General features: G+C 36.3%; 1 protein-coding gene across 2 annotated transcripts in view; it reads right to left on the bottom strand.

Moving 5' to 3' along the window:
• EYA4 (EYA transcriptional coactivator and phosphatase 4) overlaps positions 1 to 23309 on the bottom strand; it is a 254223-nt gene that overhangs the window by 106790 nt on the left and 124124 nt on the right. For both annotated transcript variants that reach the window (XM_008567174.1, XM_008567175.1), the window contains exon 3: positions 21085 to 21134. In XM_008567174.1, the coding sequence (XP_008565396.1) occupies positions 21085 to 21134 (50 nt within the window). The remainder of the gene's footprint in view (positions 1 to 21084; positions 21135 to 23309) is intronic.

The following is a 23309-nucleotide window of genomic DNA, read 5'->3' as shown; positions in this document are numbered from 1 at the left end:
AAACAAAAACAAAAAAACAAATCAATTCACTCACATACACACACACACACACACACACACAAAAAAAAAAAAACCGGGGGGGGGGGGGGGGGAGAAGATATAACAACTATAATTTCTTTGAAGGTGTTACAACAAGCAAACGGAAAGGACATTCTTGGGTAGGAGGGGGGAGAGGGAGGAGGGAGGGAGGTTTCGGTGATGGGTCATAATAATCAACCACATTGTATATTGACAAAATAAAAAAAAATAAAATAAAACAAAGAAAATGAAAAAAAAATAGTGTCAGGAACATAACTGACATTCAATAAATATTCGTTGCATTAATTTACTGAATTAATGAGTCAAGAGTACTTGCATGTCATAGACAGGTAGTAGAATATAAAACACAGAAGGATTTTTTATGAGACCCGCGGAAATCAGTCACGTTATCATGACAATGCAAGAATAAAGAAGTTAGCTGTTGGCCTGGAGTTTTTCAGAACAATGGTGTTTTCTGCCACCAAACAACCATTATATCAAGTCAGAATGATTTGGACTATAAGAAGTGTATTCCATTCTGGTTTTTACTGGATTTAGGATGTTGCCAAAATGATTTTGATCCCTACATTCATTCACATATCCAATAGATATTTTATGACCTCACTTCCTTGGCCAGGAGATGGCTGAGAGCCTTGGAACACAGATAAAAAGTACAGTCCCTACCAACTCAGAGTCTATTTAAGGTGGTAGGGAATCATAAAATTTCTAGCACACTGGGTTAAGGCCATGGCAGTAGGGACCACAGGGGACTTTGGAATAGGCAAGACACCTCAAACTCATGACACTAGGAACTGACTCTCAGGGAAGTGGGCTCCTAATTGAAAAGGGAAAAGTTTAGAGTTATCCACATGAGGAACCAAGAGCGTGTATTCAAGCAGAAGAAATAGCATGTTTGAAGGTGTCTATGAATGAGTGAGCAGGGTACTGTCGGGAAAGTTTTAAAATAGAATGAAAAAGTAGATGTGAATCAAGTGAATAGGGATTAGGGTTGCCCATTTCTCTCTCTTCACATGAAGACCCAAGGGAGGATGGTGGAGAGGCAGGGGAGTGTGCCCAGGGTGCGTTCCTTCTACAAAAAAGGACCAGGACAACTAACAGATAGCTAAATATTGATGGGAGCATCGGTGGAAGAGCTTAAGAGTGCAGCAGGAGTCTAGTAAGTTCCCTGTGGAGCAGAAAAGCCAAGGGTAGTGACATAGAGGAGAGAGAGACATATGGCCTCAGCCACCACATCCCCAGCACTGGGATCAAAGCAAGAACAATTTTCCTCTGTGGCAAAAAGGTAGGCAGAGGACACGTACCAACACCCAAACCTACCACAGAGGCCCTCAGATCCTTTGGAAGGACATGTTTGGAGCCAAGAGTGGGGAGCAAGCTAGAATACACACACTGCATCACTCTTGAACACTAGCACAAACTTTACACTCTACACGCCCACCTTTATGACCCAAGCCAATGCAGGAATGAGCCATTTTGAAACCAAGCCTATATGGGAGTGCACCCTGCCCTGGGGCCAGTAGCCATGGTGCTTTCCCACCCTTAAGGCTGTGCCCTTGTGCCAGTTCATTCATGGGAGACCCTACAATGCCCTGATTCCAACAGCTTGAAGCCTGGACTCACAGCAGCTGTGACTCTGGTTCTGCAGTCTGGGAAGCCAACCCTAGTCCTGCTGAACTGACACATCCCCATGACTCCATTCAGAGATCAGACAGACCCTTCATGGGTGGACCTCCCCACATTTCTCCCACTATGCGCCAGCCCTGTCAACTAACTGAGTTGGGTGCACCTGAGCCCCCAACTTGGAAAAACAGCTCACAGGTGTCTATCCTAATGAATACACTCTCAGGCCAGTAGAAATAAAATGCATCAGCCCTTCCTGGAGAAGCAGCCAGGCTGTTTCATCCTGAATAGTCCCACCTAGCAGCCTTGCCAACAGTCCCAGAAGCAGCTGCACTGGCCCCCTCACTGCAGGCATGCCTAGTGGCCCTGCCCACCACTCAGAAATAGCTGGACAGGCCCCTTCACTGCAGCCCTGCCTAGTGGCCTTGTACACTTCCTGAAAAGTGGCTGAACAGCTCCTCCTGTGGCTGTCCAGCTCTGGCTCAGAGGGAAGCAAGAGCTCACATTGGGCCACAAGAACTGGCACAGCAAAAGGGCCACTGGCTGACCCACACTCAGTTAAATAGACCAATAACATTCAATGAGAGAGAAGCAGTAATAAAATGTCTCCCAACAAAGAAAAGCCCAAGACCAGATGGCTTTATTGTTGAATTCTACCAAACATTTAAAGAAGAATTAACACCAACACTTCTTGGTGTTGGACACAAAAAAATGGAAAGACATCCCATGCTCATGGATTAGAAGAATCAATATATTCAAAATAGCCATACTACCCAAAGTGATCTATAAATTCAGTGCAATCCCCATCGAACTACCAAAAATATACTTAACAGAAATAGAAAAAAATTTCAAAAATTTATTTGGAACAAGAGACCTCAAATAGCCAAAGCAATACTGAGCAAAAAGAACAAAGTGGGGGGTATCACACTTCCTGACTTCAAAATGTACTACAAAGCTATAGTAATCAAAACAGCATGGTACTGGCACAAAAACAGACACATAAACTAATGGAATAAAATCAAGAATTCAGAAATAAATCCATGTACCTACAGCCAACTGATTTTTTGACCTAGAAGCCAAGAACATACACTGGGGAAAGAACAGTCTCTTCAATAAATGGTGCTAGGAAAATTGGAGATCCATATGCAGAACAATATAACCAGAACCCTATCTCTGAGCATATACCAAAGTCAACTTAAAACTGACTAAATAGTTAAATGTAAGACCCAAAACTATAAAACTTCTAGAAGAAAACATAGAGAAAATACTTCAATGGTCTGGGCAAAGAGTTTATACATAATACTTCACAAATGCTGGGAACAAAAGCAAAAATTAACAAATAGGGTTATATCAAAACTACAAAGCTTCTGCACAGCAAAGGAAACAACAGAATGAAGAGATAACCTACAGAATGGGAGAAAATATTTGCAAACTATGCATCCAACAAGGGATTAATATCCAGAATATACAAAGAACTCAAACAACTCAATAGTAATAAAACAAACATTCTGATTAAAAAATGGGCAAAGGAACTGAATAGACATTTTTTGAAAGAAGACATACGAATGGCCAAAAGGCATATGAAAAAATTCTCAACATCACTAATCATCAGAGAAACATATATCAAAACCACAATGAGATATTATCTTACCCCAGTTAGACTAGTGATTATCAAAAAGACAGAAAATAAATGCTCATGTGGATGTGGAGAAAGGGGAACTCTTACACATTGTTGGTGGGAATGTAAAGTAGTATAGCCACTGTAGAAAACAGTATGGACATTTCTCAAACAACTATAGATAAAACTACCATACAATCCAGGTTGGTAAACTGGAACAATGTTACAAAGATACAGATAGATAGGAAGAATAATTTCAGGTGCCCTTGGGTGACAACAACTAAAAATATTATATTTTATATTTCAAGGCAGCCAAAAAAGAGGATCTTGAATGTTATAACCACAAAGAAATATAAATGTTTAGGTGATAGATATGCTAACTATTATGATTGGATCATTATATAATATAAACATGTATTGAAACAATAAACTGTACCCCATAAACATGTACAATGAAAAAAAATAAATTTAAAAAAAAGAAAAGGCCAAGACAACAGAAACTGCATATAAGCAATCCACTTTGAGGTGGGTGATGAAGCATGGCTACATGTGAACATGAAGTACATTCCAAAACTAAATGAAAGTTCTTTCTATTACATACAGTCTTATATTAGTTGATAATTAAATGCATAGGAAATTACTGGTCTCAAATATTTTATGTTAGAATAAAGCTTTACTATTCAAGCCAATATTTGGAATTTTTCTCTATGACTAGAAGACTGGGAGTTGAAGCTATAGAAGACTTTTACTTTATTTATTATGATTATATGTATTTTTTACCTAAAGGATCTCAAATATATTAAATTTATGATATGAAAAAATTAGCTCTGAAAGTTTTAAGAAAAATACTGAACTAGGAGCCTGTGTTAATCTGTTTTTGTTGCTTATAATAGAAATACCTGAATCTGGGTAATTTGTAAAGAAGCAATATTTATTGCTTACACTTTCAAAGTCTGGGAAGCCCAAAGTCCAGGGGGCACATCTGGCGAGGGCTCTATAACAACGCTGGGTATCACATGAAGAAATGGCTGAGCAAGAAAGAGTTAACCTCCTCACTTGCTCTCTTTTTAAAGCCATCAGAACCACACCCATCATTCCATAAATGGATTAATCCATTCAGGAGGGTACAGTCCTCACAACCAAATGGCATCTTTAAGGCCCCATCTTTCAATTACCATGATAGGACTTCTCCTGGCTGTCTTAATGCTGTCACAGTGGGGAGTAAGTTCCTAATACATGGAACTTTGGGGGACACATTCAACCCTGTCAGAGCCACTACTTGTGCAACCCAGTCAAGAGCAGGTATTGCCTTTTCTGAAAGAGCGTAATAAAACAAGGCAGCTAGCCGTTTCATAGTTTTCAGCCTCTATCTTCCTGTTTTTTGTGTGTGCACAAACAAAATGGTCTGAAGCTTTTTGTTAGTAGAATCCCAGAATTCTGTTAACCCAAATTCTAATTCAGTGTAACCCCCTTTTTTTTTTGCTATTTGGTATTCACAATATTAATGTTTCCTTTTACACAAATGCATAACCTCAAGAGTAGTAACAGAAATAATAAAAAAAAGCACTTGATGCTGTTCTAAGTACTTTAGTCACAACAACTCTGGAAAGCAGGCAGTGTTATGATCCCCATTAGATAAAACTGGTGAAAGTGAGGCACTGAGAGGTCAGGAGAAGGGCCAAGGTCGTCAAGCGAGTGCCGGAGGAGCTGGGACTCCACCATAGACCATCACAATTAGTGGAAGTATCAAAAAATTAATAATTTTATAATCCATGCAGTTCCCTGATTTTTACTGGTCTTGTTCCTTCTTACCTTCCCCCTTCTTGTTTCTCTATAAACATGAGTTTCTTTAAATCTGCAAATGGATTCATTCTATTTTTCTTTGGGGTTTAAATTCTATTCCTTCTGGCTTAACCCATATCTAATAGAACCCTAATTACTATTGACCAAACTAACACATAAAGACTGGATTTAGTAATGGCTTCAGTTTTTTACACCAGGGATTAATATAGAGCAATACCTCCTTCAGGCCATGTCTCAACAGCCTCTTGATATCACACATCTCCCTGAATCACTAAGACCAGACAAAGATGCGAGACACAACTTCCAGTTCCCATACAAAAATTCCCAGAGTGCCTCACTGAAATGAATTTGCTCCGGGAAATGTTGACTAAATACTTTCAGTACACTTTTCAACATTTTTGTTGATAACTAAGTAGTTCAAACTTAAGCTTCCAGATAATTAGCTAGATTCACACTTTGGAGTGTTTTTTGTAATACTGAGTTATTTTATGAATGTTACAGTTTTAGAATTTGGCAGAGAATAAAATGGACAGGTGTTGCAGTTAGAGAGCTATTTAATAAACAATGAAAAGCAACTAATTTGAGAATAAAGATAACATAATAAGAGCCCACCACTCAACAACTTAACAGATGCACCAAAGTACTTCTCCCTCATAAGGTATTTTCAAGAAGTTTTAAGTACCACCATTAGACATCCTTCTTTGTCATGATGCAATCTCTAGCAGCTGTATGCATTGGGTCCACAATTCTACAAATAGTATAAATAAGGTGTGTGTGTGTGTGTGTGTGTGTGTGTGTGTCCAGAATCATACAGATAATTTTGAAAAAAAATGTATTTGGCTGAAATTACTCAGAAATCTTTCAGAACAAAGGGGTAAAGAAAAGTCCTTGCACAGTCAGTGAAGACAGCTGGTCATGATGTGGGGATGGGCAACTCCCCAGCTCGCTCCTCTTTTCTCCTTGGTTCACTGTGGTTACTGCTCAAAGGACAGAAAAAGCAGCCCACTGCACCCATGGCACTGTTGCTTCCTGCCATTTTTTCCCCGTGTCTGCTAAAATATTAGGTTTCTGGAATTAGAGAGAGGAATGCAGGAAAAGACCCTCAATCTAAGGCTGATTACTCCCAAGAAAGCTGTGCCCTAGATTCTGCCACACTTCCATAGATCAATTCATCATTCCTGTTGGTCACTTGTAGATAATAAATACCTTCAATTAAGTGTTTACTATTTGTCAAAAATTATGCACAATATCATCTACTCAGTCTTCATGAAAACAGAATAGGAAGGTACCAGATTTCTGGGGTAAAACAGGAAGATAAAAGAGGATCTGAATCTTAGATGTTAGTAAGTAGGGCGATGATATTTGACTCATCTTTTTGTGTGTAAAGCGTACGATTGTTATATATTATTTTCTGAGAGTGATAGGACAAAATAGGAAAACTCGAGCTGTATCACCCAGCCGAATTCTAAAACCAAAGCTGCCTATATGAACCATTTCAAAGTCTTTCTCCCCATTGTTACACAAAAAGGTTAGAATTGATTAAGAATTATCCCAATTCAATAATAAAAAGTTTACAACTTAAATGAAAGGGGCAGATACTAACTGAAGTTGGTTTAAACATAAGTCACAGTTTAGAACATCTCCAAGATATCTAAAAATAACACTGTTAAAAGAGAAGGTAAACAATAATATACTATATTACTTTCCTGGCTTGAATGTAATGTTGTCAAGGCACGAATACTATTTTCATGGATTTTTGCTACAGAAGGAAAATTCTCTATTAGCACAGACTATTTACACAGAGGACTTGCATGTAATTTTCTAACTTATCTCTGGATCCATTTATAGTTTACTAGTGATGTACTATTAATTAGTACTAGCACTATACATTACAGCTACTAATGATCCACCAGCAAATTGATGTTGTTTTGCACATAATATGCATTAGGTGTGTTTCATTTCGATATGAAACTCTTTTAAACAGAGAATATATAAGCACACACACACAAAAAAAATTGACAAAAGTAGATGAATACACTGCTGTTCTGATGTGCAAATTCCTAAATATACAAATCAAGCAATGCCAGAGAATGAGGCAAGGAAACCTTATGAATATTATGAAATTTAGAAACCCAATTTCTAATATTTTTTTTCAGATCTAACTGCCTAATTGTTCCTTCCATTTATGTTTTCCCAGTAATTATACAAAACCTCCTCTTTGTATTTTCTCTTATTTAATTGCATTTAAACTATTGCAGAACTTTAACACTGACATTAAACAATTATCTTCCCATCAATATTATTTTAAGAAATCTACTGTGGAAATCATACAGGCATGTTGCCAATTTAATGTGGAGGAGAAAAAAATATTGTTAACATTTTTACAAGTCAGGAAACCACTTTTAAAGCCAAAAAATAAAAAAAGTATTGTCATTTGCTAGGAACTTTGTTTCATGTCACAGCATAGCCTCCTGCCAGAATTCAATGCTATCTAACTACATACATTTTGATTTTCAGCAGATGTAGTCAAAGTTGACAACATTCTTCTGTGAATCATTAGAAAATATTTTCACTGAAAACATATTCTTGATTTAAAACATAAGTGGCCTTATTGGATTTTTTTCCCTCAACAGCTTATATCAACCTGTTTCTAACTCCCTCACTTTTCCCACCTTTCTACACCACACACCAACATCTTGATCTCGTGAACTAACCAGATAATGAATAATACTGAGTATCAGTTTCTCACAGTAATCCTCTACTTGAAAGGGAGAGAAAAATATATTAAAGTACTAGTTTAACAAAAGTAATTGCCTTCTGTTCACTAGCACTTTGTTAGGAATAATTTATATTCACTCCAAATGAGATGGTTTGGAATCACAATGAAGAAATTATAATGTAAAACTGCTTGACCTGACACTGGAAAAAACTGACCATGTATAAATTATGCCCAGAACATCCACTAGCAAGGCAAGCTGATTCCCCACACAGGCTGACCTGGATTTAGCATGACCTAGTGTGGACACCAGCTGAGCCGAGCTGGCACTGCAGACATGGGAAGGCACATACTTAGCCAAAAGATAAAAAAAAAAAACATGTAGTGATGTTATACCTTATACTTATTTAAGTCACTTTCATCGACATGCTTTATGGTTAGTCTTTCAGCAAATCCAATCCTGCAGCGTATTCCAATTGCATCAGGTTTCTCTTTGAGCACATTTCACCTGCTCCATTCGGGGACAGGATTTTACTAAGTACAATTTTACCTGCACATTGGCTTTTTTTCAAAGAAGCTGTAGCAGGACTTTCTTTAAGAAGCGGGCCTTTCTCACTCTACAGTATGGATAATTTACCAAAGAAAATGTCCACATTATTAGTGAAATTCTGGACTCTACTAATTTAGAATCTTCCCAAAGCTTTCAATCAACCTTCCATAGCATACATACTAAAGGGATAATTTTAGAAGAGGACACTAAAATAAAAAACACATGTCAGACTTAGAAGTTCTCACTGTTACTACTGACAATATAAACAGAAAAGCCAACTAAGTCAAAGCAACATGAAAATATGCAGAAAGAAAAGTAGCAGCTGAAAAACATCAGACTCCCTAAATAAGACGAAATTGAAACCTGTCCTTATATTCACTCGGCAAGAGTTCTACCAACTGATAACAGCTTCAATTTGGTAGCTAAAATTCAATTTAATGAAAGTCTATTGCATAAAATTACCTTTCCATAAGAAAAGGGGTAAGATTATTTTGAAAATAAAAAACACTCAAGACACCTCAGATAACCTAGTCTCAATAACCTCCTCACCCCAACCATACACACAGAATCAATTCACATGGTTTGAAAAACCAGTTTGGTCACTCCCAGGAATTGAACAGATGGAAAACAGCATTCTGTTGCTATTCATCTGATTCTTGACCTGAAGGCAAGGCCTATACCTTGCGCTGTTCTCTCTTTTTTTCCAATTTTTTCTCCCACACTTAGCACAAAACATTTAGCAGCCGCTCAGTTGCTTTAACTAAATGGGCTCCCAATGCATGACCATAGGGGAAAGGACACACAAAACAATGCAATGCGAGATGTTTGGGGATGTAGCATATATGCAAGCAAAAGAAATCAATTCCAAAGATTTTCCAACCCCTGTTTAAAGCACTGATAAGTGATACATCAAGAAGAGGTTATCAATATGTAAAAGACTAACCATTTCTAATATTCCTCAAAGAACACTAATTCCCATCACATGAAGAGAAAAAAAATTTTTTTATGAAATAAAATTTAATTTTATAAAAATCTATATGCCCCACTATTGTTAAATAAGATGTAGTAGATAGATGGAAAATGAAACAGAAAGAATAAAAAGACACCGAAAATAGAGAAATTTTGTAAATAATTGTGAAACTTATTGTTCTTCTTCCAATGTCAAGAAAAGGCCTTGAATTTGGGCTCTGGAGCATATTGACACTATCTAAGCAGCCACTTAAAGTCAAATGATGGTATTGGGTCACTGACCTTGAGTTGTTTTCCTAAGGTATTGATGGGTCATGCTTTGCTGCCTACACACTCACATGGATGCCCTTGTTGCAATGTCAGGAGTCTGTGAGAGCCACGACTGGAGCTAATTGCCAGAGGCTACAGAAGAGAGTGCTTTTTCCAACAAAGCTGAGTGACCCCTTCTGGGCCCTCAGAAGTCTGGCTTCACTAGCGTCATTTTCCAAGCCTTTTATTTTTCAAATCCTTTTAGCCCACCAGACAACATATGAATTTTTAGGATACATGGTAGCCTCCTCTGACCCAAATCAGGCATCTATTGGGTAGCCAGTGAGTGTTTGAAAACATGTCAGAGAGTTTAGGGGTTCTGACAACAACTGGGGCCGCTACTGAGATCTAGAAAGAAGCAGCGTCCGACAGTCCTGCAATGTGTTGGTCAGTACTGCAGTGTGCTGCACAGTCCTGCATGACAAAGAATTGACCCTTCCTAATCCCCACTGGAGAAACACTGGTGGGTCATGCACACTTCCAGTCACCTTGCACACCCACATACACACTCTCACACACCCCCCTCATTTTTTCTCTACACCATGGTTTTCATCATTACTTGTCTCTGAAACAAACAACAATAAATAAGAAAACATAGGATAATAACTACCCCAAGAGCACGTATGTAACATAATGGTTAAGAATATGTAAAAGTCAGTGTCTGAGCCACAGCAGACTGTTTTGTCTCCTCTCCGATGTCAGACAAGATGCTCCTGTCTCAAGCCAGCAGTCTTCACTACAACAGCTGCCACACTGAGGGTGTGGTGCATCTGTCTTGGCATTCTGCCAAACCACATTAATCATTTTTTCCCAGGCACTAGCACGATATCTAACGTTCCGTTAGTCGGGACTCTGGATCTTCTATCTAAAGAATAACAGAAAGAGAGAATGGGTAACAGGGGAGATAAATAATATAGGATTGCATCACTTTATGTAGTAAGACTGTGTGAGTTCTTGAAAAAATGATATTAGTTTTGAGAGATATAGAATTTCTACAAATTAATCACATGACAGAATGCAAAAGAGGAGCTTCCTATTTAAGTCAAGACTGTAAAAACAGAACAATTATGTCCTAAATGATCTTTTGTTTCAAGAAGCATTTTCACATATCATGTTGCTTTAAAGATAAAAGTGCAACACCTGATTATAAAATTCATCTCGAGATAGAAAAGAGAGGAAGAGAAAGAAGGAGAGAAGAAGGGAGAGATGGAAAAAGAGAAATTGCTTGGTACATTTTTATCTCAAAAAGTTTGATAAGGGTGTAATGACTTTAATTAGGGTAACCATACATTTTATCATGACCAAGTTTTCTTGAAAGTAAAGTGTCTGTAACCAAAGGAGACACTGGGATAGCAAGTATAAATTGGGACTGTACTTGGAGCAAATACATAGTTACCCTACCTGCTACAGTAAACTTAGAGGTCTTTCTTAGATTTTATTTTGTTTACAAATAACATTTAAGCCTCATTAGTTATTACATGGCATACTGTAGTAAGAGCAGTGTAGGTAAAGATATAAAGAACTCTCCCCCGCAAAAATGTAAAAACTAGCTGCTCATTCATTTTTCCACCATTCATATAATAAATATTTATTGCTTTTCTACTATATGCCAGATACTGTGCTAGGCATCTGAACTAGATTGAAAAAAAAAAATCGCTAAATGATCCAGATACTTGAGATGCTCCTGCCAGTGGGAAAACAAAACTTCTGCAAAACCTCAGCTATCCAGAACCTTCAAGGAATGATTGATTATTAGGGTTTAGCCAAATTTTTTGTGTTGCTGAACCGTGCATCATTTTAAGTAAAAGCATGCTGAAAATGAGATCATTTTGTATAAAAATAAATCCAAAATGGGCCGGCCCCTTGGCTCACTCGGAAGAGTGTGGCGCTGGTAGCGCCGAGGCCACAGTTTGGAGCCTATACAGGGATGGCCGGTGCGCTCACTGGCTGAGCGTGGTGCAGACAACACTGTGCCAAGGGTTGCGATCCCCTTACTGGTCAAAAAAAAAAAGAAAATCTAAAATGTTATTATGTTACCAATAATTTAACTTTTACTTAGAGAATCAGGATGATCAACACTAATGTGAACCATTACACAGTACAAAGGCACACCAATGTCCTTAGGAATTACTAAAGCATACTAGACTTTTAGTGTTAATGCAAAATATCCCACATGAGTAAGCATTTTGCATTCTTACATTTATGTTTCATTATTTGTCTGTCACTCTTTTGTTGTTAGACTGTAACTTGTCGATACTATCATATCACTATGCCTATTTGAAATAGCAGTCATTTAAATTCACATAGTATCTGGCAGGTACTTCTCCAAGGGTTTTCCACATATATCTCCATTTAGAACATAGAATTATGGGTGCAGTAAGAGAAAACACACTCCGAGACAGCATCTCAGAAAAAACTCTCTGACACCTAGATTTATCATCAAGGTTTTTTCTTTCTCTGCTGTTCTCAAATGTGTCTGTGTGGGTGAGTTTACCAAGTTTGTAGAGCCTTGGCAATTAATTCTAATTAAAATGAAAGCATTTTAAAAATACAAGTCTCTGTGTTTTTTTCCAACTATTCTTATGCCGAATATTCTTTCATTATAAATTTAGATTTTTAGGAAAATTAGAGTGTAATTTTAGTTACATGAATCTTAAGAATATAGAGACAGTCACTTGGCACAGTAAACATGCCCAAAAGACATCAAGTATCAGGTGACAGAAATTCATAAACACATGAACAAAGAATCCATTCATCCATTGGCTTATTGAAAAGCAAATGAGAACATTGTGTAGGTTGCTAAGACAACTGAAATGTGATGATTAAATGTGAGATAATAGCAGAATCTCTGTACCTTTAGAAATCAAATTTTTGGAATTGCAACTAAGCCCTCATCTATATTTACAGCTGAAACTTTAAGAGCATTACTTTAAAAAAAAGCTAAAGGCTTTGAGTTCTGCTGGTGAAGAAGCTTGATGCCTTCTGACCAGGAGAGAGCCCTGGTCTTTAGAGGATGTGCATGATGTGGCAGAGAGAGGTGTCCCTGGCTGGGGATCAACCCCATCTTGTAGCAGTGATAGATGAGGTGCCTGTTAGAGACCACTGCCAGCTAGTTAAGAAAAAATTATTTGCAACTTATTTATTAAAATTTCGAGTAAATATTTTCAAAATATGAGAAAGACTAATAATAGCAGCTTTTTTAGAGTATTGCGATTTCAAATGTTAAACTCTGGGTTCACTGCATTCTAGCCACACCGTCCTCCCTGCTGTTGCTTGGACATGCTGGGCAGGCTTCCACTGCAGGGCCTGTGCATTGGCTTTATTCCCCAAGGGAATGTATTCCGTCTGCTTGGCTTACTCCCTCATTTTTTTGCAAGTTTTTGTTCAAATACCCAATTTTAAATCACAACCTATTCCCTCCCTGCTCATGTTCCTGATCCTCCCCCTTTTATGCTCTAGTATTTATTACCTTCTAACACACTCCATTATCCTGTATGCTCCTGTTTTGTTCATTGAAGTATTTCAAGCATTTAGGGACTGACACATAGTAGAGATACCCAATAAATAGTACTTTAAGAGCAAGATTAAATGTTCCTATAATTGAACTGTTGAAAGGAAAATCATCAAACCTTTTATTTCTTCCTACCTTAGGTTGGCTTAACATGAAGTTGGACCCCAAAAGCTTCCATGTTTCTATTCACACTGAGTCTAGACTTTCTGCACTAAAATGCCGCAAGTTCAAAATAACCATAAGAATTTAGGCAGCTCAATAACTCCTAAGATGATCACCAGCCAACATGGTGTATACTCAGGGATGATCACTGACAAGTAAAATCCCACAGCAATTTTACTTGTCCCTATGATGGAAGGTAGTATTGTCTTAGATCCTTAGATCCTCTAGATAAAAGTCACTAAACAAATGCTAATTTAGGTGATGCATTACTCTGACCAAATTAATTCAAAGCAGCTAACCGTCTCCAGAAAGACTGCTTCATATTGTTAACCAGAAAGATTTCAGAGGAGCTCAGTTCACTGTAGGAGAGGCTGACCAGGAACATAAGCATTTTCTGGAATTAATCACTAATACATGTAAGAAAGTCAGACATTTTCTCAACTCTAGAGAATAATGCAAGCTGTCAGGAAGAAGAGGCCAGATCCCTCCTACTGTTAACCAGGCCTATTTCAGGCCAACTCTATTATTTCATGCTTTATATATATGTATTTGTTTTTAAGACAAAAGAAATAAATATCCAGTGCAGCAAATGTGAAAAACATGCTTAAACTATGAAAAAAAAAAATAGTATATAATACTTCCTCAAAATAACCATAATTTGCTAAATGCCTTTTGGGCCTTTTAAGTAGGTCTCATAGCTGGTTTCTCTGTTTCTAAGCACCTGTGCCACAGCTGATCTGTCATCACAAGCACAAACTTAATCATGTTATTACCTGATTGGAAACCCACTGGTGATCTCTCAATGCCTGCAAAAGACCTTGCCAAAATTTAAAATGTGGGCTCCAGTTTATTGATTACTGACTATATTTCTTTAGGTGTGTTTAAGAGTTGATTTTTTAAAAACGGTGCAAACCTAGACACTAATTTTAGCAAAATTACCTTCAGAAAAATAAGTAATTTAAACCACAGTACAAAGTACATTAATCAGACAATTACCTAACGACTAAATTAATCAGAGGAAATAGAGAAAGCAATTTGCATTTGGATTGGTATTTGATTTTGATTTATTTATTTTTTGGTGGCTGGCAGGTATGGGATCTGAACTCTTGACCTTGGTGTTACAAGGCAGCATTGTAACCAACTGAGCTAACCAGCCAGCCCATGGATTGGTATTTGAGAATAAAAGAGAAAACTGGGTCCATTGAATAGTAACTGGTCAGCTCAGGGGTAGGTACAGGAAGACCAAAAATTGGTAGAAAGGTTTACAAAAATAGGTGAAAGGAGTTCCTCTTACTTTTAAGTTTGGCTGCCACTCCACTTAAAGATCTGTCTCAAGCAATCTACTCTGCCAAACATAGTTTGTAGATGTGTGACCTATGAAATCTAGTTCTACATCTCCATACCAGTGAGATGAATAACCAATGAGTTATATCTAAATAGGGAAGAGGGAAGTGCATGTTCAGTTTCCTTGATACATGCTGGGTTATATGAAATGAAGGATGAGGGGGGCAGGTGTTAGATAAAATAAGTGGCTTATATATTATGGGAAGGAAAGGGGTAGAAAGTAGAAGGCACTTGTTGAATTATTTGCTCAGCATCGTTTTCTTGGATGTTTTTCTCACTCCTAATTTATATGCTCTCAGAGGTGGCTCCTGAAAGCCACATTTCTGTTTTATGACCTTATCTGTCTAATAACATTCCCTTCCCTAAAAATTCCTATAGATAAAGAAAAAGAGATTCCATCATCTGGGTGGCTAAAGAGGTAAAATAATAAAAAAAAAAAAAAAGAACAGTGCTACACAGGCATTTTACTCCCACTGTGAGGTCAGGGAAAAAAAATAAGGCTGATCAACCAACCTGCATCGAGAGAGAAAGACCATGAAGGAGCCAAGCAGAGAGGACACAGATGAACAAGACATGAACAGGAAGGCAATCCCTAGCTCCTACACCTTCTGAGATTGAGCAAGTCCTCCCTTCTCGAGTTCTCAAAGAAATCATACCCTTGTTTAAAAACAAAACCACCAAATAACAAATGAAAAACTAAACTCCTCTTTTCCGCTTCAAGTGGCTCACATTTGTAGCTGCAACAGATAAAAGTCCTAACTAAAACAACTAGGGATCCAAGCCAGCCATGATCTATGCTAACTTACCTATTTCCCAATCTCATTTACTAATATTCACATGAATCAAGTGGGACTTCTCCCCATCTTTAAAGTATACCATTCAGTTTCAGTTTCTGGTGAGCAGAGCACACATTGTGAGCTGTGTCAAGAGTTGTGAGTAGAGAGATTACATGTGAAAAGGTAGGAAATGAAAGTAAAAAGATTAAGAATAAAACCTTAGGATCTGAAGACAGTGAAGCAAAGGTCAAACACGTATGGGAATGAAGAGGTGTTAATAATAGCAAGGGCCTTCTTAAATTGCAGCCTATTCTTCTCCCTTAATGGGTTTAAGGATCAGTCTCATTCAATTTAAACACATAATAATCAACTATTCTGTGAGCAACAATGTGTAAGGGCCTTTCACTTGCATTATTATATCCTCATTTTGTCACTCATTTAATCTTAGAAGAATTTAATCTTAGAATGGTTAACTCTAGAGGGTGAAACGCACAAAGAAGCCATCGAGTGTATAGATAGCACTAAGTTCTGCTGGCCAATAAAGATAAATTACCAGGAGTTCCCACACATCATAAGACATGTAGAAAACAATAATCTAAGTTTTGAGACTGTTATTTAAATTTTCAGTTATCACTGATATCAGGGATTTAGCAGACACCTCGGACAATTATCTGAGGAAATCAGCTCTGGCTGCTACCATGACTGAAAGGGCCAAGATATGCCACCTACTGATTATACAAAGATATGATTAAGAGCAAAACAGAACACATTATTCACTCTCATTCATACTCCCAGCTGCACTCCCACACTTCACACCTGCATGAATCTGTCAACGCACCCCCAAAAAGGCCAATGGACTCAGAAAACCTCCAGTGAATGCCAGCCAAAATAATGAAGAGACTGGAGAGGCACCTGCATGAGGCCAGACTTTGAGAAGAGACCAAACACTCTCCAAACTGGGAAGAAAAGGATTAAGCTATAATAGGACTAAGGTTAACTAAATCACATGAGAATTAAGTCACATCTGTAGAGCACCTAATGATCATCTATCATTTTCAAGGGAAGTATACCTTATAATTTGAAAGAGGTGGGTTTTATCAGTCAGAGGGAATTAATTAGTACTTTGCATTTTGATTAGTAATTTTCTGGGTTCATTAGTCAAAAAGATAGTATATGCTAATAATGTAACTAAATCAAAAAATGGTTATATAATTCCAACGACTGTACAGCTAGATGTGTTACTGAGAGAATATAAATTTATTGGAAGTACATCAGAAAATTTTCAAGCCTGAAGAAATGCAACCTGGCATTAATGATTTTTGATGCTTCATGGGGACAGAATATTGTATTGGGCTAGACAGACCTCTGATCTGACAGAGTAAAATACTATGCATGTTTTCACAAGAGGGTCCTCAGTTTTCCCTGCTATGAAAGCAATATAGCATTAAATTTTTAGATAGGTAATTATATAGATAATCATTTAGTCTTCTGGAAGCATTTTAATAATTTTACTACCAAATAAATATGTATAACTTAACTTCTTAAATATAACATTGTTAAATCATAACTTTATATAAGATGAATTCATCACATTTTTAAGTTTTTACACATAAACCTTGAGTAAATGAACTTTCTGAGGCTCACTTAAATATTAGATATTAAACTGAAATTAATTGCAATGCTTCTATAATAGTTTGAAAGTCATTCTGCCTTTTTCTTGATAATTGTAAAATTAGTAAAGACTAAGGCAAAAAGACATACGCCATGGCCTTTGCTGATTTCAGGCAATCATTAAGTTCGCAGCAAACTAAATTTGTTTAACTTATGAAATAGAGAAGAGTCAACCCTCACCATTACCCATAGAATCTTTTTTTTACTCTCTATGTGGAAAAACTATCATCTTAGTTCATATATACCATAACTACTTCCTATATTGTAATATGCTGCCTTAGATCTCCTTACTGTATTCTCTTGATGATAATGTGGCCAGGATGAGACAGGCTACTAAAACAAACAAACAAACAAAAAAAAAAACCTGGTAACAATTCCTAGAAGTCACTTCAAAGCCCAATTTCATGAAAATTTATATTTCCATTCACTCCTTAATTAACAGAACAAGTATGAAATAAAATTGCCTGATCTGAATTCTATTTCCTTTCTATGTCTTTGATTTCTTCTTGGTGAAAATGCTCTACAAGTTGGTGACTGAAAAGATAAAAAGGAAAGAGAAACAGAAAAAGAAGATCACCAAAGCAATCACTTGAGTGTTATGAGGACTTCTTTAACATAGAGGCACTCTAGGATATTTTTAAAGAATGAAATTAAAGAATGAGATAAATTATTTCCTCACAACATATCAGAAATAAAAAGGACTGAAAGTAGAAGAGTCAAAAAATGTGAGATTCTCAGAAACTTTTGCTATAAAATTCACTGGTCTGGCAGCTGTCTATTACATTAAACAAGAACCTTGTACTTTCAGTGATGACTCAAATGAGGCATAAATCAATACAAAAAATTCACCATGAATATAGAAAACAACATAAAAACAGTATTTCAGTTGATGTCTTAAAATGGTCTACCTAGTAGCAGATGTAATTTTAGGGAAAAGTTAAACATGAGAAAAACATAAATTTTAGTTTTCTCATATACCCGTTGTACAGTTAACATGAATTTTAGGTATAAAGGCCACCAATAGTATATTCTGGACATGGTTAGCAACATATAAGAAAGAAAAAAAAAACTTAAGGAATGACAGTTTTTACATGAAGCACATCATATCTCTTTCCATATGACATCAAGTTTAATAGTTTTAGGAAACAGAAAATACTGTCCCTGATGCCTGGCTTTTAGTATATACAAGTTATATTATTTCTAAGAAGACGGTTTTGCCTTACTTATATTGCATAGGTTTGTAAATTCTCTTTTTCCAGGTCTACAAATTCCATCTGTAGCCCAAACATTTCTTTCCAAAAAAGGAATTAAGGCCAAGCAAGACAAAGAATTTGCTGATACATATATGTCACTCCAAGAATTCTCCTACAAAGCCTCCACACCCAATTTAATTACTTCCCTATTGTAAAAACGCTTTCCATCTGCATTTATTCTAATAAATTCAAATCCAAATTCAACACACTATAAAGCTAGCTAAATAAATGAATGATATTAGCTTTAGGTTCCAAGTGAGGCAGCATTTTGTAAGGCAGTGAGTCTTCAGCTCTCTTTTTATGCTGATACAGTATTTCATTTTGAGCTCAATTATTTACTTAAGATCTGTTTAGAGCAGAATTACCAAGCCTCAGTATTTAACTCTCAATCTGAATCTTTCTCTCTCTCTCTCTCTCTCTCTCTCTCTCTCTCTCTCTCTCTCTCACACACACACACACATATGCACGCGTGCATGGGTGAGGGGGGAGGGGAAGGAGGGAGAGATAAGAGAACATGAATGTTTGTGGTTCTTAATGAGCAAAAAAGAATGTACTCATATATGTATGTGTACTAAAGTAATGCTGCCTGATGTCTACAATAAAAGTGGATTGTTTAATTTGGTTTTATTTTTGAGTGATTATAAAAACTGAACCTCAGAACATGCATATAATAAATACTATTTTAAACATCCCTTGATTTGTTAACTATTCAGTAAGTTATTGTATCCTTTCTGTACAGAGTGATCTTTAGCATATTCACTGCATTAACTAAGTGCCAGTTTTGGCACTCCCAGACTTAATATCACTGAATAAATACAGGATCCAAGAATAGCCACAACTTTAAGTTAATGACTTTTGACTTGAGTGTGGACATTGGCCACTGCACCAGAAGTCAGGAGAAGAGACCAGCCACTATCAAAATGTCTGGGCAATGCTGAACCAATAAATAACTTTAAGCCATCTAGAAGCCCTTTCCATCCCAGATTTTAATGAGAATTGTTTTATCTTTTTATTTGTTTTTGATATCACACAGCTTTAGAGTTCTTAGAAACCGATTGCCTAATTCTACCCATTTATATTACAGATTAGGAAACTTTAAGAAGCAGCTGGCTAATCCATGGCATCTATTTGCTGATTTCCAGGAACTCCAGCCACTTTTTAATTTACATATACATATACATATATATATTATTAAATGATAAGATATATTTTAAGCATTCTTTAAAAAATAACCATTATTTATCTTAAAAATAAAATTGTACTTTTAAGGCCACATGATCTGGGATTTTCTAGGTAAAAATGAATGGTCTACTTCCAGGCTTAAGTACACTGAGCTCTGAGTTCTTTCTGTTTCTTCTCTAGCTTACTGATACCAACTGTGAATGCTGAATCAGTCTGAGGATTTACGCTTGTTTAAAATTTACTTAAGTACAATATTATATACTCTGTTTTTCCTACTAACTTTCAAGACCAGCTGCTTGCAAAATTTATCTAATTGCTTATATAATCTTTACAAAGCAAATCATAGGTAGGTTACTCATAAGGGTTAGCAAAATAATTAGGAAAGAAATGCCTACAAAAAAACAGAGCTCCAGCCTTCTCTTCTCTCTGCGCATCCTAGAATTACTCTGCTTTACAGGAAAACATTTAACCGTTCATCCATTTCCTAATACTACAATAAGCTGAAATTACTTGGTTTCATGTTGATAGCTAATTTTATAGAACAAAGATCAAATGTCAAAAATTCTGCATTATATTATATGCTCTGAATAATCCAAAAACAAAGACCACCTACAATCATTTTATTACATGTAGGAATCAATTATAGAAATATCATACTGCATAAAACAAAGAAAGAGTACCTCAAACTGTAAATGGACCATACATAGTATATTCTTGCTCTCCAAAAGAAAAATATGGTGGCCATTAACGTTTTACCTAGATCTGTATTGTTTTATTACACCAAGAAAATATGCATCATATGAGGAACAATTAGGACAAAATAAACTAAGACCCATTTCACAATTAAGTACAAATTCCCTAATGCAATAGGTAAGTCATATCATTAATATCATACTAAAGATACATATTTATTATCATCATGTTACTTACAATACTTTTACTTATCCATCTAAAATTGAAGGCTAGATTTTGAAGTGAAAGCAATGAAAATGTGTGTGCCTGAAAATATCTATTGGGCATCTGGTCCAACCACAAACATCCAAATGGTGCTAAATTCCTGTATGAAATGGCCTGACCACTTTATCATTTCTATATGCTCTGAATAACCAAAAAGAATGCCAAGTAATATTGAGTTTTCCAATTTGATAGCATTTTCAAAATCTGGCAGTGTTTCATTGGAAAGAAAAATAAATATTGTAGTTTTTTTGGTAAACACAGATTTGACAGTTTTTCAGTGTTTGACACAATTTCAAATGTGAATACATTATAAGAAATTAAAACGAAAAATTAAAGTTAACTTAATGAATGCTAAGAGAATGTCTTTTCAAGTATTTCTAGAGATGTTTCTACTATTGTTCTTTAAAACTTACTCAATCACAGTCTTTTTATTAATATTATAATTGATGGTGCCCTAGCCTGTATAATATATCATTCTCATACAAATAAGTTCGTAAAGAAACTCAGTGTTTCAAATCACAATTTATCTGATATATAACATCTTACTAGTCTTTAAATAATTGCAATTTTTCTTAGTGGAGTCTTGGCCTTTATTTTACTGTACCTGGAATTCTGAGGTTCTGAAACATCTGATTCTGTGCACGTTTTCTTTACCTGTAAGAAGAAAGTATTAGTTATTCTCATATGAAAATACAACTTCCTCACTCAGGTTCACACACTTGTTAAACTTAAAGTGGATACAGCTTTGCTCACCAAGACCTCTATAAATTACCCCCCACATTTTACAGCAGCAGCATGCAACACTTAATAGTGTATTTCATTATTATCCCATGAACAGCTGCCAAATGCACTTCTCTGGACTCCATTAGCATGTAAATAGTTGAGCTAAAATAGCTGGGGACTAGCCTAACTAGGAACAAAGAAACCAAAGAACCCGGTTTCCCACCTAGGAACTAGAAAGTCATACGGCTCTCACTCCTCTAAGAAATGTTTTTCCAATTGACACTGCTCCTATTCCTACTAAAGCACACAATAATAAACACCAGGTTTTAGGAGAAAGTACAGCGTTAGCTAAAGTGTTCATACATTAATTTTCATTTTCTCAACCCAGTGGTTATATGTTTTATATATGTCTCAGCATATCAATTAAATTTAGGTATTGCTCATAGACTTCTCACATATATTTGTAGCATATTTTGCAGGCTATATTTCAACTTTGTAGTTTTTAACTCATAGAAGGTAAAGAATGAGAACAGCTCTTACTTCTAGGGCATATTATCCCTTTCTGAATAGAAGTATGTGGTGCATCCTATAAGTAAAGCACAAATCCATTGCCTTTCACAGTTTAACTTCAAGTAGATACCTGTGTCTAACCATCATGGTGTTAATGGTATGTTATATGCAGAATAGACTCAACTTCAAAAAACCCTTAGTTAATATGGAATATGTACAATATACATTTACGAATCTACTGTCACATATTCTAGGTGTTCACATTGTGATGGCCTATCTATGCAACCTACAGAATCCAAGAAGTTTTAACTTCTAGCATGTGGCTTGGAAGTGAAAAAAAGTTTACTGAATATATGAGAGTACTTCAAAATATTCATGGAAAAATAAAATTGAAAGATAATACGAATGTTTCCATAAACTTTTTGAAGTACCCTCGTATATCACGGGCACACTCGTGTAGTGTGAATTGTGAGATGAATGGTACCATTTACAAGCAAGTTTTGAATTTTAAAGATTCAGCATTGTCCTAGCTCATAAAATAATTATTTTCTACTCTGACTTAGAAGAATGCTTAACAAACAAACACGCAAAACCCCCTACTCTTTAAAAATCTCTGTCTTTTTGCTTTCAATTCCAAGCCTAGACACTTTTATAATCTGGAAAGTCAATTATTTGCTTGATTAACTCTGCACTCTGTTTTGCATCCTGTGTATACATTTACACAATATGAAAATAAAACTGATTAGCAGAGAGATTGTCACCCTGTCCTATTATGAAACATCTTCTACACCCTTAACATGGAACTCAGTGCCATGAGATGGAGGGACGAAGAAATGTTTTCAAGAGTAACTAGTTGAAAAAGGAGGGGGGAAAGAGGCAGAGGGGAGGGAGAGAAGAGGAAGGCGAAGGAGACGAGGAGAAACACTTCTCTTAAAATGTAAACACAAAATTCACTGCAAAATCCACAAGATTCTTATGTCCATTAAAAATTTGTCCAAGAAAATGAGAACTGAAAGGGAAGGATAAGAAAAAAGAACCCTTCTTTCTTACCGGTTCTTTCCTATGGTTCATCATCAGAAACTATATGAACTGCCTAATTAACACATAGAAATTGCCCCAAAGTGAACGCCATTTTCCCCAAGACTATGGTGACTTGACTTTGGAATTGACTGGAGAAGCTCCAGACCACCCCAGACAACCTAGACATATACTCTCAACTGAGAGTCAGAGCCAGACCAGCTTCCTGTAGTTAAAAACAACAAAAAATTTTCCTTTAATACCCATGGCTTTCCAAAGCATTATTTTCCAAAATGTATTAGAAACTTCTGATTTATTTTAATTTATTCTCAAAGTAGTAACTGTGATGTCAGAGAAGATAACTATTAACTTTTTGCTATGCAGTACCCACAGATTTCCAGGCTTATAGCTAATGCTTAATAAGCATGTGATGAAAAAATGAATTAGATATTCCTTCAGATATCATTAGAGCTATGATGCACTCATCAAAGTTTTTATTTTTAGGGGTTTCATTCCTGTGTTCATGATCAAATGAGAGAAGAATAATATTTAGGATTCCATGACTACTATAGAGAAGTC

Source organism: Galeopterus variegatus, unplaced genomic scaffold (assembly GCF_000696425.1).
Source record: "Galeopterus variegatus unplaced genomic scaffold, G_variegatus-3.0.2 Scaffold301, whole genome shotgun sequence".
NCBI classification, from domain to species: domain Eukaryota; kingdom Metazoa; phylum Chordata; class Mammalia; order Dermoptera; family Cynocephalidae; genus Galeopterus; species Galeopterus variegatus.
This window is presented reverse-complemented; position numbering and strand designations above follow the sequence as displayed.